Source organism: Anarrhichthys ocellatus, unplaced genomic scaffold (assembly GCF_004355925.1).
Source record: "Anarrhichthys ocellatus isolate YVR2014 unplaced genomic scaffold, GSC_Weel_1.0 scaffold2, whole genome shotgun sequence".
Taxonomy (NCBI): Eukaryota; Metazoa; Chordata; class Actinopteri; order Perciformes; family Anarhichadidae; genus Anarrhichthys; species Anarrhichthys ocellatus.
The window spans coordinates 10,478,138-10,493,278 of record NW_022280032.1 but is presented as its reverse complement, the minus strand read 5'-3'; the positions used below and the strand labels follow the sequence as shown (position 1 = coordinate 10,493,278).

General features: G+C 40.9%; 2 protein-coding genes across 3 annotated transcripts; both read left to right on the top strand.

Moving 5' to 3' along the window:
- The first annotated feature begins 148 nt into the window (after positions 1–148).
- On the top strand, positions 149–4,983 carry ctsh (cathepsin H). The gene is made up of 12 exons (XM_031861671.1): positions 149–1,017; positions 1,188–1,219; positions 1,418–1,523; positions 1,626–1,696; positions 1,793–1,897; positions 3,026–3,112; positions 3,209–3,264; positions 3,377–3,458; positions 3,559–3,627; positions 3,714–3,820; positions 4,484–4,609; positions 4,698–4,983. The coding sequence occupies exons 1-12, from the start codon at positions 954–956 to the stop codon at positions 4,765–4,767; spliced, it is 975 nt and encodes a 324-aa protein (XP_031717531.1). The 5' UTR covers positions 149–953; the 3' UTR covers positions 4,768–4,983.
- Positions 4,984–5,749: 766 nt separating this feature from the next.
- Positions 5,750–13,889, top strand: blm (BLM RecQ like helicase). Of its 2 annotated transcripts, XM_031866994.1 has the most exons (22): positions 5,750–6,136; positions 6,687–6,747; positions 6,835–7,453; positions 7,550–7,685; positions 7,838–7,941; positions 8,068–8,182; positions 8,277–8,932; positions 9,344–9,520; positions 9,621–9,739; positions 9,839–9,952; positions 10,060–10,158; positions 10,251–10,399; positions 10,479–10,585; positions 10,869–11,029; positions 11,195–11,390; positions 11,507–11,697; positions 11,791–11,935; positions 12,049–12,248; positions 12,366–12,561; positions 12,654–12,776; positions 12,875–13,067; positions 13,195–13,889. In XM_031866994.1, the coding sequence occupies exons 1-22, from the start codon at positions 6,042–6,044 to the stop codon at positions 13,379–13,381; spliced, it is 4,143 nt and encodes a 1,380-aa protein (XP_031722854.1). In that variant the 5' UTR covers positions 5,750–6,041; the 3' UTR covers positions 13,382–13,889. The 2 variants fall into 2 exon arrangements, with proteins under 2 accessions (XP_031722854.1, XP_031722845.1); XM_031866985.1 differs by having other exon boundaries at positions 6,687–7,453.
- The last annotated feature ends 1,252 nt before the right edge of the window (positions 13,890–15,141 follow it).

The window sequence follows — 15,141 nt, the reverse complement described above, 5'->3', positions numbered from 1 at the left end:
ACGTAGTTGTATGCTGAAACACAAGTTATACTGTCAGGATATAATGTGTCACTTCCAGATTTTCACAATGAATTGAAAATCACTCAATTTTATGTGGAGGTACCAATTACATCAGGGTTTGTTATCTCTTCGTATTTATTTATTTTGTATGTATTTTAATTTTATGTATGTAATTTATATATAAATGTTGGCTGGATGAACCTGGCCTGGGGGCAAAACATCCTCCTTATTACATGCCCCGATACAATGCTATGCTGGAAGACTATCTTACCCAACGTTTTCTATCAAACACAACTTTATTTATGAATATATGGCCACTATATAAACTACAATTTTGACACAGGTGCCCCTCTTCATAACAAACAGGAACCACCTTAGTTGATTTTATGCTTTTGTGGTTTGTGGTAAATATGAATTTTTGATTTCAGGGCAAACTTTCCTAAAATACTATCTTTATAAGTGAACATTAAAATTGTATAATGATTTTTTCGGATATTTATTGCCTGGTTGTTCTATAGTCAGTACACCTGATTAATTAAGCCTTGATGTCACCCATTTTGTGCACAGTTTACTTAGTTTACGTATTTATGGGAGAAATAAATAATGTATCCAACCATTAAATAACCTCTGACATAACATGTACACGGTTTGACCATTATCACCTCATTATACCTTTAAATTAACAAAGAGGGCATTTTGAGTATATATTTGTTTTAATAAGTTTCTAGCGATACAAGATGAACCCTCAAAATACTACGAAAGAAATCTCCTGAACAGAGGAGGAACAAATCTCTTCAGTTTATGGGCGCTATGTTTGACACTGGTTGATTCGTTCTCCTTTGTCGGTAGGGTAATCTGTGACAGCCGTTCACCTCGTGACTTCTCATCCACTTCTTTCACTTTCACCACCTCGGTTGTTGTTGTCTAAAGCTTTAATAGTCGAAGTGATCACGATGAACACTTTGCTTTTGTTTGCTTTGCTGTCAGCAGCTTCGGCTTTTCACCTGTCTGAACGAGGTAAGCTGCTGCAATCGTCCCGTTTTCGTACAGAAGGCTACACTTACTTTTTCAGTTTTATTATTTGTGTTAACTTTCACTTCATTGACCTGCATGGCGTTTGCCCGTTTCTTAACGCCTAATTTTCTGTATTACATCGGCAACATTTTGACAATGTCACTTGTTTTCAGACGAGTTTCACTTCAAGTCATGGATGGCACAGGTATGTTACACTGTATATATCAATCAATGTGTAGCAAGTGTACAGTTAGTTATGAGGAAGTTAGCTGCAGGGAAAAATCCCTAGCATTGTTACTTAATGACTTATAAGCACAATGTTGAATTGTGAGCTACATGATTACAACCATATTATAATTAATAAATATATATATATAATCAGCAATAACTCCCCCGTTTAAAGCACAACAGAGCGTACAGCGTGGAGGAGTACCATGAGAGACTCCAGATATTCTCTGAGAACAAGAGGAAGATTGACAAACACAATGAAGGAAATCGTACATTCACAAGTAAGAATAGCTTGTTATTGAATGCACTATTTTTATTTTTTTCATATGATCCACAGTAAAATGTGTTGAGCAATGTTTCATTATCATCATTTCTTCCTGCAGTGGGGCTGAACCAGTTTTCAGACATGACATTTAGCGAATTTCGAAATACTTTCCTCTGGTCTGAGTCACAGGTAATGCCATATATATAGGCCTACATGAATCATTTGCAAATATATGTATATATTTTTCACAGTGAGGATCTTTATTTTGCATACTATCTTTTATAGAACTGTTCAGCTACCAAGGGGAACTACTTCAGCAGCGACGGACCACATCCAGACTCCATCGACTGGAGAAAGAAAGGAAACTATGTGACTGACGTGAAGAATCAGGTGAAGTTTAACTGCACTAACATACACACACACAAACACGCATATTTCATCTTCAGTTATTGATCTCAAAGTTCACAGTAGGTTGTGTTGTTGCTGGGTAACAGCAGATTATAAGAGTTTCCAGCTGTCGATAATATTATCGTCCAGCCTGAATCCAGTGGGTCACAAACTAGGTGACAGTCCTCTTAGCTGCATGTGTCCCAGGGCATAGGCGTACATTACTAATGGTTGGTAGTGTGTTTGCAACAGAAAAGCATCAAAATTAACAGCCATTATGTGTACAAAAAAAACTTTGAATTTGCAAATAGACACAATTCTCCTACAGTGCAATGCACAAAGGAATTGGAAGAGCTTTGGGATAGCGGTGAAACCGCCTAAAACGTTTGCATGTCTCTGTTAAGTTTAATTGATATCATTCCCTGTAAGTGTAAAACCAGAAAGTATATTTATTTCTTGTATACTAATTTAAAAACAGTATACCATAAAGATAAGTATTTATTCTGTTTAGAGTTAGTATGGTGTATGTTGCAGCTTCTAAACTCAATGCGTTGCCGCCCACAGACGCCCTAACGTCAGACATGATCAACGCGCTGTCCGGTCAGTTAGTTAGTTAGTCACTGTCTGATGGTCCATGATGGTTCCGGTGGTTCAAGGGTTGTTTGAATGGTGTATTCAAGTTGGTGGGTCAGGTTCAACTGCTTCAAAACTAAATCAAATCCCCAAAATAAACAGGCCTTTCCAAAAACTTTAAATCAGTGGTGAAATAAAACAACAAAACTAAGATTAAACCAGCCAAAATACCCCAAACAATCGGTGGTTCCTCGTGGCTTCACCACACCTGCCTTCAATGAGAACTTTTTGAGATTTGAGGTCAGGTGATGCTGGTTTAGCACCAAAAGCTACCACTAGGTGCTGCCAAACTATTTACATTGAGGTAATTATAAACAATAAGAAATGATAAAAGCTTGCTAGAAATTTCTTTAACAAAGTATGCAATTCGTCATCGTTAATGTTATTAGTTGCACCTGTTCTTTTCCTGCTGCAACATGTTTTCTGTGAGAGAAGGTCTATGAATCTTATTCATTCCATAAATCAAATGTCTTTTTGTTTTATCTTCTCTTGTTGCAGAAAGCTTGTGGTAGCTGCTGGACTTTTTCCACAACTGGATGCCTGGAGTCCGTTACCGCCATCGGCACAGGAAAGCTTGTACCGCTGGTGACTTTCACTTCTCTATCAAAACTGCTGCACTTGTATGAAAAATGTAGCCCATAGTTCCATTGTCATTTTCATTTTCATTTTCATATCACTTAGTCAGAACAACAGCTGGTCGACTGCGCTCAGGATTTCAACAACCATGGATGTAACGGGTGAGAGTCACACTGATGTTTCCTACCTTTTTTAATAATTTACCCATAACTGCAGCAGAGTGCATCACCACGGACACAGTTTTATAACGAGATCTTAATGTGTCCTCTCTAGAGGCCTTCCCAGTCAAGCATTTGAATACATCATGTACAACAAGGGACTCATGACAGAGGCGGACTACCCATACACAGCTTCTGTAACTATAAACAAAACTGAAGAATAAGTAAAACTGACTTTGACTTGCAAGTCACATATTCAATGTCTTTTCATGTCTTTTTATGTTTTTGATAAATCAGGATGATATCTGTGTGTATCAACCAGAACTAGCAGCTGCCTTTGTGAAGGAGGTGGTGAACATAACCGCGGTGAGCAAACATCAGAATCTGTCCTCGAGATAGATGTCTTTATTGAACGAACAGCCTGTGAGTTACAAAGTGTTCTTCTGTTACAGTATGATGAGATGGGGATGGTGGATGCGGTGGCCACACGCAACCCTGTCAGCTTTGCCTTCGAGGTGACCTCTGACTTCATGCATTACTCCCAGGGCGTGTACACCAGGTGAGCAGAAGTCACGGAAATATTGCCCAGTATGCTCTTGAAAAATGATGTGTCTGTCAGTGTTCATGCTTTTTTACAGTTATAGGCAGCTTCCTCAGGAAGATCACCATTTTCCACTGTAAAATGGTGATCAATAAACATGAGTGTGAGGGTACGACCACTAGAATGACATAAATGTGTGTAAAGGTACAGTCCTTTTCATGGTAATATGTACTATGCTATCTGGTTGATAAATATTATACAGAGTATGCTTTCTTAGGGGGGTAAATACTGTTTAGTCCATAGTTTTCTTCTTTTCTGTTTTTCTCTTTGAGGTGGAGCTCACATACCTGAATCACAACATTTTCTAAGTTTTGACAAACCTGAGGAAGCTGATTCCGCTTTGTTGTGCAATTTCGACACATGCACAAACACATGGAGTGCGTGCCAAGTTACTTAGGCATTTGTCAACAAATGTATATATATATATATATATATATATAACAGTGGCTTATAAATATGTAATAGTTTTTTGTTTTAAAGTGTATCTGTACACTGAGCATTTAAAGAACAATTACAATGGCCTCTTCTGTCAAAGCTGTTGGACTTGACAGTGTTTAGTTCCTCATTCTTCAACAGTCGTGTATATAGTTGGATCTAACTCACTTATCCTCTTCCTTTCAGCACTGAATGCCACAAGACCTCAGACAAGGTGAACCATGCTGTGTTAGCAGTCGGGTATGGACAGGAGAGTGGCACCCCTTACTGGATTGTAAAGAACTCGTGGGGATCCGGCTGGGGGATTGGCGGGTAAGTCTTCTATCTAACCACATACAGGACAGTTTTACTAAATGTATCCTAACCAAAGAAAGATAAAAACAATGTTCTCCCCTTACAGATATTTCCTCATGGAGCGTGGGAAGAACATGTGTGGACTCGCTGCCTGCTCGTCTTTCCCGGTGGTTTGATTTCTGCGTGACAGCAAACTGTAAAAGGGCTGAAAGGAGAGCAGTGTCCAAACATGTGTTTTTATATAACCAATAGCCTACTGTGCTTGCATGTACAGTACAGTGGGTTTTTACACTATGAATCAAGTCGTTTCCAGATTAATCAATACATATGAAATTATCACTCAAGTACCAATCATTAAATTCATGCAATTCAAATAAAAAATATAGAATTTTGTTTGAGTATTTTTTTATCACAAATATATTGCAGCTGTCTGCACTACATAGTGCCCAAATACGATGGCTGGCTATATTAATACTAATAATTGAGAAAGGTATCACCCATGATTACATAAAACAACTCTAGAAAGTATGGAAGCCCATTTCCTCCACTGTGATGACAAAATAAAGATCCTGTAAATCATTGTAATGAGAACCTTTCTCAAAAGAATTACTTAGTGTTTCAGAATTATGATAGAGAGATACTAAGTCATAATTATGAGACGTTAAGTCATTATTTTGAGAAAGGTTTCTCATTATAATGACTTACAGGATCTTTATTTTTTCATCACATTGGTGGAATGGGCTTCCATAAGAAAGAGAGTGCACACATTAACATAAATTGTTTAATCCCTTTGTGACATAAGATTACCTTTATTGCAAACCTCAACTGCCTATTTTCCTGAACCTTGAATTAAGGGTAAAACTGGACCATTGCATCAAGAATAGTTGATATTAGTAGGCCCAAATATAGTAAACAATAGTCATTCTGTGGTTCAAAGGCCTCCGTAAAATACTGATTATAAGTCCAGCTACAATACTAATATTTGGTTAAAAAATTGTATTACAATTTTGTGTTTTTTACATCCCTCAACCTCAACGGCACATAAGGATTTACCTGAGAGAAACCTGTCATACATACCGGATATTATCCACCCACTACCTCCTCAAGTTTTACGTCATGTTGTCCATGTCGTAAGACTACATTTCCCAGACTCCTCAGTCCTGCTCGACCTCGGCCAATAAGGAGGAGTTTGTGGAATAGGCGCAAAATCCGTTGTGGGTGTGTTTACCTCACGCCCCTGGAGAGAGGAGCTGCTGCAGTAAAGCTAGTTGATAAAACTGTAAATGTTTAATGAAGTGCAAACAGACAAACTGAGCACGCGACTTGTCTTGTATCGTCGTCATTCTGTGTCACGAGCAATGCTGAAGAAACCGTCCGCTGCTGCTTGAACTGAGCTCCACAAGGCTGCTAGCAAGCTAACACTCGCTAGCTCAGCCTCTTCCCAACAACAATGTCTTGTCTTCCACAAAATAACTTGAAGGAGCAGCTGGCGAGGCACAGCAATGCTGCTCAAAGCAAGTTGTCTCTGGCTAAACCCAAACTGGGGTAAGTCTTCACGTTACAGCGACGTCACGCTAACGCTACAGCAGCTAGCTAACAGTTAGCGTTGTGCTATCAGCTGTGCTAACTGATAAACACAACAGCGTTAGCTTTGTTAGAGTCTGAATGGTTTCAGGTGTGAAGTTGGCATTCTTATGTCAAGAAATACTGCACTATATAGTCCAAAAGAGTAATTTAGCTGTCTGTTCATGTAAGTTCCTACAGGTACTAACTTTAATTTTATATCAATAAATATTTAGCTGTAATCACTGATATGAGGTTTTGTGGTCTAGTTCCTGTATTCAAAAAAATCTGGATAGTCTGCATATATATTAAAGCTTAAACCAAGACAATTGTTAATTTCTGCTATGTTTAGGTTTATTGGTCGCTTAGATATACAGAAAGAAAATACAGAAAATTCATTTTTGTTTTGTTAAAGAGAAACAAAAAGATAGATTTGACTGTCTTCTTAAGCCAATCTCCAGGTGAATGGGAATCATGCCTTTTGATCTTAATTGTCAGATTATGTTTTAATCACACTGGTTTTATTTTTCAGGGCCTTTTCTTTCAAAAAGAAGTCCTCGTCAGGTACAACCAAGGTGGAAGTCCCAACCAAGGTAATGCGCTCTGTCTTTGCAAACAGGAATGTCAATGTCCCTAAAAACAATTTGGTGACTAAATCTCCTTTGACATTTCCAAACAAGCTTGAGAGACCTCAAAAATCCCAAATCAGCAACTTCTTCCCTGTAAGTTCAAAAGGCAAGTCGGACTCCATCAGCCCAGCAGGTAACTGTGCTCCTGCCGGCCTGACTCCTTCAGCAGCGTCTGCTGTTAAAGTGACGACAGCTCCAACTAAACCTGGCAACCTGTTTGCTGGTGGCAGTGGAGGCGGTTCCACAAGTCTGGATGCATCTCTTGAATTCCCGATGGATGACTGGGATGATTCTGATGACTTTGAATCTCCAGTCAAAAATTACTCATTTAGTTCAGAACTATCTGGGAAGAAAACCAATCCAGTATCATCTTTTAGTAAAGAAAAAACACAACTATCTGTGATGCCGCAGTTGAGCAACAGCTTTGCAAACAGGAATGGTCTTTCCAGAAGTGAACAATCTTGTATGGAAACAGACGAAGTGGAGCACAGGGTCTGCAAAGCTGCAGCTTCACCGGGACCTAGTTTGAATAAGGAACTAGCGGAGTTTGAACGCGAAGTTTCTCCACTGAAAACGACCAGAAGACATCCTCCTGGTCCTCTGAAGTCCGTCGTGAGTGATAGTGAAGAGGACAACGATGATGTGCTCGAGCCTTTCAAAGGAATGACAGGTAATTTATATTTTACTTGTACATTGTGGGGCAGATATAGGTATTGGAAGCATTGAATTATACTATAAACGCAGGTTATATCTCTTTGCATTTAAGATGACAAGAAAAAATGGATTAACCCGAAGGTGATGCAGCTCGATGACAACTCAGAGCCTGAAGATGATCTTGATTACATTCCTCCTTCTCCAATCCCCGATGAGATATCTAATACTACTTCTGCATTGGAGACACGGTCAGTTCTTTCAATTTATTATTTGATATAATTACATTATTGTGTGAAAAGGGACAATGTGAAGCATGGCACTCCTGGACTCCATGGGCATTTGATTTGACCTAAAAGATCATTTTAAAAAGAAAGCGGGACATCATTTTCATCTCAAACAGATCTAAATCAGCCGATGCTAAAAGCAGAGACAGTCCTGTGCAATCGAAGGGACCCATCACCACACTACATGAATCCTCTGACAACCACTCAAAAGACAAAACAAGTGGGTGTAATACCTTTTTCTGATTTGTCCAGATCATGTGCACATTTTATTTCGCAAAGCAGAACTCCATTCTTTGTCCCTGTTGTTCATTATTTTAGTTATTTCTTGTTTCTGATCCCGTCACAGATGAGCAGCTCTTCAGTATTATGCAGTCCATCTGTTCTCTGGTTGATTCCATCCCTGAACATGAAGTCATAGCTCTGTCCTGTGGAGGTGAGCTTTTGCTGAAGAGGGCTCAAAGGTGTGTACATTTGAGTGGAAAATGGCGTTGTTGTTATTTGTGATATTTAATAATATGTCTGTATAATTGCTAACATCTTGCCTTTCTCCCCCAGGAAGAGGATTCTTGCAACTGGGAGTTGCAATTTATTGAGGATGCAGCCGCCAGACAGCACTGTGATTTCTCAATCCAGCTTTAAAGGAAAATCTTCTTTTAGCTGTGAGACGTCAAGTGTTATGTCATCCAGCAGCTCTGTACCTGTGGACTCCAACAAGCCTCCTCCGATCAGGAGATCTTCAGTCATCTCTGTGGACTATGACTCTGATCACTCGGACAGTATTATTAACATGCAGCCCTCGAATAGCAGGAACAGCGGGACCGAATATGTGACAAATCAGAGTATCTGTGACTCTCCATCAACCCACAGCCTAGCAGAGCCATCTTTCAATTTCTCTAAGAAAACGAGCACAGACCTGGATGCTTCAGATCTCTTCTTCTCACCCAAGAAGCCAGAGACGGTTGTTCAGAACAGATCTAATACTCCAGCAGCCGGTAACGCAACAGAAGACGTAGAACTAGATGACTTTTACACGGACTACTTTGACATAGATGACTTTAATGACGCCGATGTCCCAGATTACTTTGACGAACCCCCAAACTCCAGCACCGTGACTACAACAGTGAAAGGAAGGGGATCAAGCATGTCTCCGTGGGAGAAGAAGCCAACAACGCCTGCGCCTGCACCCAAGCCTGCAAAGATCTGCTCTCCTGGTAAACCTTGGCCTGTACAATGCATTTCTGTCCTCTTTTTAGGCGGTAAACTGCACTAAATTTAACTTTTAAAACAGATGAATTGTAGTTTGTAATTTGTATCACACTATAAAATATATATTTTTTATTTTAAGTAGATATTTTAAGTTATTTTCTCACCAACCTGGTCAGTCTTTTGAATCTGTTATAAAGATATAATTTGGAGCTGAAACTAATAGTGGATTAATCGATAAGCAGATCTACAGAAAATCAAACCAATAATTGAATAATGGTCTTTTTGTTAATAGCATGTTGTGGCTGATTGAATGCTGTTGGGTTATGGACTGTTGGACAAAAACAAGCAAACAGAATATTCAGTTTACGGTCCTGTGCTGTGTTTTAGTGACACAGTTTTAATGTTTTCTAATGCAGAACCCACCTTCAGAAACCCAGCCCATGACCGCTTCAGAGGGTTCAACTTCCCCCACTCGCAGGAGATGATGAAGATTTTTCACAAGCGTTTTGGTCTTCATCAATTCAGGTTGAATCAACTTGAAGCAATTAATGCGACGATTCTGACAGAAGATACGTTTGTTTTGATGCCCACGGGTTAGTACAAAAGTGTTTTATCCTAGCGATGCAACAATAGATTTCGGATGTTTTCAGCCGTGAAAATGTCCACATTTCTCTGAACCTGATGTATTTACAGGTGGGGGTAAAAGCCTGTGCTACCAGCTGCCTGCCTGCGTGTCACCAGGAGTCAGTGTTGTCATCTCCCCACTCAAATCTCTCATCGTAGACCAGATCCAGAAACTCACTACACTGGATGTGAGTATGGTTTCTCCTATTGGATCAGTAGGAAGTAGTGCACAGTAAGTATGTGTGGTGCCCGGAAGGTGTATTTAATTTGTAACGTTTCATTTTCAGATCCCAGCAACAAGCCTCTCTGGTAGTAAGAGTGACAGCGAAGCAGGGAGGATTTATATGCAGCTGTCTAGGAATGAACCCATCATTAAACTTCTCTACGTCACTCCTGAGAAGGTGAGACCTGAATGATTTACACTCTAAATGTTGGAGTCAGCGAGTGTGTTTTCTTGTTTGTTATAAATAAAGTTAGTCGTAACTGATGCCTCTCTCTTCTCCCCAAGGTGAGTGCAAGTAACAAGCTGATCTCCGCCATGCAGAACCTGTACGAGCGAGGCCTTCTGGCGCGCTTTGTCATCGATGAAGCCCATTGTGTCAGTCAGGTGTGTTCATCTGCTTTATACATAATCTGCAGTTTGCTTTTATTTTTGCAACGACCCTTGTGAATCATCCCGTGTCCTTAAAATCTTTTTAGTGGGGTCACGATTTCCGTCCGGACTACAAGAGGTTACACGAACTGCGTCAGAAGTTCCCCAACGTGCCGATGATCGCCCTCACAGCCACCGCCACCCCCCGCGTTCAGAAAGACATCCTCAACCAGCTGAATATGACACGGCCGCAGGTGTACGTGCTTTTAAATTACTTCTATTTCGTTATTCTTGAATTCAAACAACCAATAGCTTCACGTCCAATGTATTTTCAGGTTCACCATGAGTTTCAACAGAACAAACCTGAAGTACGCTGTCCTGCCCAAGAAACCCAAAAAGGTCGACGAGGACTGCATCGGCTGGATCAAGAAGCACTACCCACGTAAATAATTCACTCAGTACTTTCTCCGATCCTGGTTATTTTCGGAAACACTGCCATAGCTGTTTTGTTGAAGATTCAGCTCACAGTCTCAGGTCTGGTTTTTTTATAAAGCACATCAAGTTCTTGAGCTTGTAACAGAAATCATATAAAATCAATGCTTTTGTCAAATGCTTAATAGCTGCTGTAAGTAGCATGTCCATGATTTGAATGATCCCCGTGGGGAATGTTTAGTCAGTGATTACAGACCCTCTGACTGTCTTCTGTCTTCATTAATCTGTCACAGGTGACTCTGGAATCATTTACTGCCTGTCCCGTAATGACTGTGATGCTATGGCCCAAAGTCTGCAGAAGGCCCGGATATTAGCTCTGGCGTATCACGCAGGCCTGAGTGACGGTGACAGAGAATGTGTGCAGAGCAAGTGGATCAACCAGGACGGCTGCCAGGTGAGCGCACCACTCACTCACTGATCCAACGTAAGAATTACTTATAGATGGTACTGGATGCAAAGCAATGAACCTCAAATTGGTAACATTTTGCAAGCCAGTAGCTGTTTTTCCGATTTTAAAGTTCACACTGCCTTAGTTTCACGGCTTCCTTTTGTCTGCCAGGTCATCTGTGCCACCATAGCTTTCGGCATGGGCATTGACAAGCCTGACGTGCGCTACGTGATCCACGCCAGTCTGCCTAAGTCAGTGGAGGGTTACTACCAGGAGTCTGGGAGAGCTGGCAGAGATGGAGAGATCTCTCACTGTATTCTCTTCTACTCCTATGCCGACGTCCACCGCATCAAGAGGATCATCGGCAGTATGTTACAAAAATCTAGACCCTTCTTACTTCTGGTTGTGTGATTTTCTTTCCTCCATCAATCATAACTACATATCAGTCGATGGAGACTCAGATGACTCTCCTTTAAATCACAGTGGACCGAGAAGGGGACCAACAGACCAAGGCGACTCACTTCAACAACCTGCACAGCATGGTGCACTTCTGTGAGAACCTGATGGAGTGCAGAAGAATTCAGCTGCTCGCATACTTTGGGGAGTTCAATTTCAACAAAAGCTTCTGTAAGGAACACGCAGACGTCAGCTGTGACAACTGTGCCAGGCCCAACGTAGGAATCATTTCTTTATTGAATCATTACAAATTACAAAGCTACCGGGCCGTTTCTAACTGAGCAACAATGTTTGACTCTTCCTGTGTGCAGCAATACAAGATGAGAAATGTCACTGAAGATGTGAAGAAGATTGTGAGGTTTGTTCAGGAGAACTGCGAAAAAGTTGGATCAAGGTTTGGCAGGACTGCACAGCAAAACCGACTGACGCTGAACATGTTGGTGGAGATCTTTGTAGGTAAAGTAAATGCACGTGATTGGGAGGAAAAGTAATTTAGCGATGGTGAATCCTGCATGATGTCCTGATGTGTTCGTACTCCATGTGAACTGTGAATGGTTTCTTTCTCTCAGGGTCTAAATCGGCCAAGATCCAGACAGGAATGTTTGGGATGGGAGGAGCCTACTCAAGGCATAATGCTGACCGTCTCTTCAAAAAACTGGTTCTGGACAACGCCCTGGAGGAGGATCTCTACATCACCAACGGCGGCCAAGCTGTGTCGTACATCTCTGCTGGACCCAAAGCCGTGAACGTGCTGTCTGGACACATGCAGGTAACCTGACTTATATCCACTGTTGGGCAGCATGAAGAGCTAGATCTGTAACACTTGATTACGTATAAATGTATATAAGAAAACATTAAACGCTAACCAGCACTTGTCTCATCGCAGGTGGAGTTCTACGAGACCGAGAGTGCGTCTAGCATCAGGAAACATAAAGCTGCGGTGGCGAGGAATGTCTCCCATAGAGACGAGAAGGTTCAGGAGTGTCTGAAGGAGCTGACCGATCTCTGCAAGCAGCTGGGGAAAGCATTTGGCATCCACTATTACAACATCTTCTCTACTGCTACCTTGAAAAAGATAGCTGGTAATATCTGAGACAATTGTTGACTGTCCTTTAAATAGCTCATATGATACAGTAAGCGTGTTAGAACTTTTTTTTCTTCTTCACGTGAACAGAGAAGCTTTCTCCTGACCCCGAAGTCCTCTTACAAATTGATGGTGTGACGGAAGACAAACTGGAGAAGTATGGAGCTGAAGTCATTCAGGTCCTAGAGAAATACTCTGAGTGGCAGCTGCCTGGTGAGGGAACAAAATATAGTTTTTGCATATTTCAAGTTCTTGCACGTCCTTGCAATTCTGCACATTGTGGTATTAATCCTACATCGTCTCTGTTGCAGAGGAACAGACCGACAACGGTGGAGACGGCTGGATAGACACGGCACAAGGCCGCTCGTATGGAGACGACGACCCAGAGTCCTCCACGTACTTCCGTAGTCAGTCTGCGCAGGGACAGAAGAGGAAGAAAGCTCCATTCTTCAAATATTCCAAGAAGAGAAAACCCTACGGCAACGCAAGTGCCAACTCTAAAGGGTCTGTAATGTGTTTGTCTCACATATTGTCATATAGCTGGAGATTGTGTGCAGCAAAAAGCTTGCATTCACAGCTGAAACCTTATTTCCTCTTTTCTTCCGTCTTCTGTCTTGCGGTGGTGTTGTAGTCGTGGCTACAGCAGCAATAAATCGTGGTCATCGTCCGGCTCCAGAGGTGGATCCAGTGCTGCAGGCCGGGGGTCCAGCTCGACGGGAGATGCTTCAGCTAGCAGGAGGCCGGGCTTCATGTCTGTCCCGACCCCTCAAACCAACCAGAGACCGTTCTTAAAGCCGGCCTTTTCACACTTGGGCTAAGACCGTCTTCTGATCCGACTTCTAGGATAGCAAACTGCTTTGTCTCTACACTTTAAAACCAGTTTGTTAGTATTGGGTTTAAAGTATTTACCAGTTAGATCCCAACTGTTTATTGAAACCTCTACAATTGTATATTTATGCTCTGTACAGTTGTCTATTGATTGTTGCAAACTGTCGCTTTTCGCTGTCCATTTTGATGTAAATCTTTTTTTTATATTAAAGGTTAATTGAAATTTTTCAGGACACTTTTGTATTTCTTGCTAAAGAAAATCAAGCTGTGTGCTGTATTTGTGTTGTAGCACAAAGCCACAGGGAACCACATCATGTTTTTAATCAGTTTATTTCAAGTTTGAATAGTTTTATTGAATGGCACCAGTTACAAGGGACTATTGGAGAGAAACAATATGTTATACTGACTTGTACAGAAGGTTACCGACAGTACAAACATGGGTTCGGAATGGATCAGACTGAGCAAGAACTGGATTTGGCACATGGATTTATATATGTATATATATTTACTTTATATAATGTAATTAAACAACAATCTCCAATCCCAGGATAAAGATGCAGTCTACAAAACACACCACCAGACATGGTTATGCACACACACTTATTGACGTGTATGTGCAACTGTGTGAGAGGCATAGAGCAAATCAAGATGCCTTCGGTTATGACTACTTTCATCTATCAATCCCTCAGTTCTACATGCAGCATCCTCATTAATGTGGGTTTTTGACCAGGAAGGAAATTTAGGTAAGCCACTTGTGTATAAATCACATGATTCCAATCATCAAAACTGATTATGTAGTTATTTTTTATCACATGGTTAAAACAGAGTAGACTAAACGACAAAAACACCCCACAGAAAGGTTCCGTAAGAAAACGCCACAACGTACGACGTTAGAAGTGACCCCAATCATGTCTTTGCCTCTGCCTTAATACTATTTTGTATTTAAGTTTCACAAATGTAGGATTTGTTGCTTGGTTGTTACTGTACATAGTACCACGTGGGTGTTTCTGTTATTGAGTCCATCCCCTGTGTATCGGTGATTCAACTTCCAATGCACCACATTGTATTTGCATGACTGTACCTTCACTGCTGCCTTTCAGGGACGGACCAGCTGTTTCTGATTTGTAAACCATGGATGGCAATCACACTCGTTCATCAAAGGTCACACATCAGGCCAAAACTGCAGCAATCTCCCATGAAGTAAAGTAACTTAAATATGTACACAGGACACGGCAACTGAAATGTAACATTAAAGTCAGGTTTGTCATAGGAAACCTTCAAAGGATTAAGACATTAAGACTTCAGGCGGCCCAGTGTGCATTACAAAATGTTTAAGACAGATGAACACTGTTTTTCCCTCTTGGCCTGGGAGATTTAAGGATGGAGTAGTCTGTAGTCTGTAGTACAGTTGTTAGGGATGTCGAGTCTTTTGTTCTCCATTCTTTCATCTTTGTCACTTTGGTTAACTGCAGAGTTAGGATCCAGGCACAAGGAACAATCTGTCACTTAACAATGAAACAGCAAAGAAAACAGCAGAACAAACATCCACACGAGAGGTCTCTAAGGAAAAACGGATTTTCATAAAATGTTAATGAATGCAACAGTGACTAAGTGTCTCAGTGGGCACGTCATTGTTAGACAGGAATTAACAATTTGGTAAGTGGTTTTATAGAAACAGAAAGGACATATTTCACTTACTCTTTGTTGGTTTTTCATACACGTTGGTAAATCACATCTTTTTGCTCTTACA

What these genes read in the sequence shown, in the direction of transcription:
- ctsh (XM_031861671.1), top strand. Translation starts at nt 954, where the DNA reads ATGAACACTTTGCTTTTGTTTGCTTTGCTGTCAGCAGCTTCGGCTTTT. An exon ending in AGGAAATCGTACATTCACAA is followed by an intron (nt 1,524 to 1,625) that starts GTAAGAATAGCT and finishes TTCTTCCTGCAG; the next exon opens with TGGGGCTGAACCAGTTTTCA. An exon ending in ACTACCCATACACAGCTTCT is followed by an intron (nt 3,459 to 3,558) that starts GTAACTATAAAC and finishes TTGATAAATCAG; the next exon opens with GATGATATCTGTGTGTATCA.
- blm (XM_031866985.1), top strand. Translation starts at nt 6,042, where the DNA reads ATGTCTTGTCTTCCACAAAATAACTTGAAGGAGCAGCTGGCGAGGCAC. An exon ending in CTGGCTAAACCCAAACTGGG is followed by an intron (nt 6,137 to 6,686) that starts GTAAGTCTTCAC and finishes TTTATTTTTCAG; the next exon opens with GGCCTTTTCTTTCAAAAAGA. An exon ending in CCACTCAAAAGACAAAACAA is followed by an intron (nt 7,942 to 8,067) that starts GTGGGTGTAATA and finishes ATCCCGTCACAG; the next exon opens with ATGAGCAGCTCTTCAGTATT.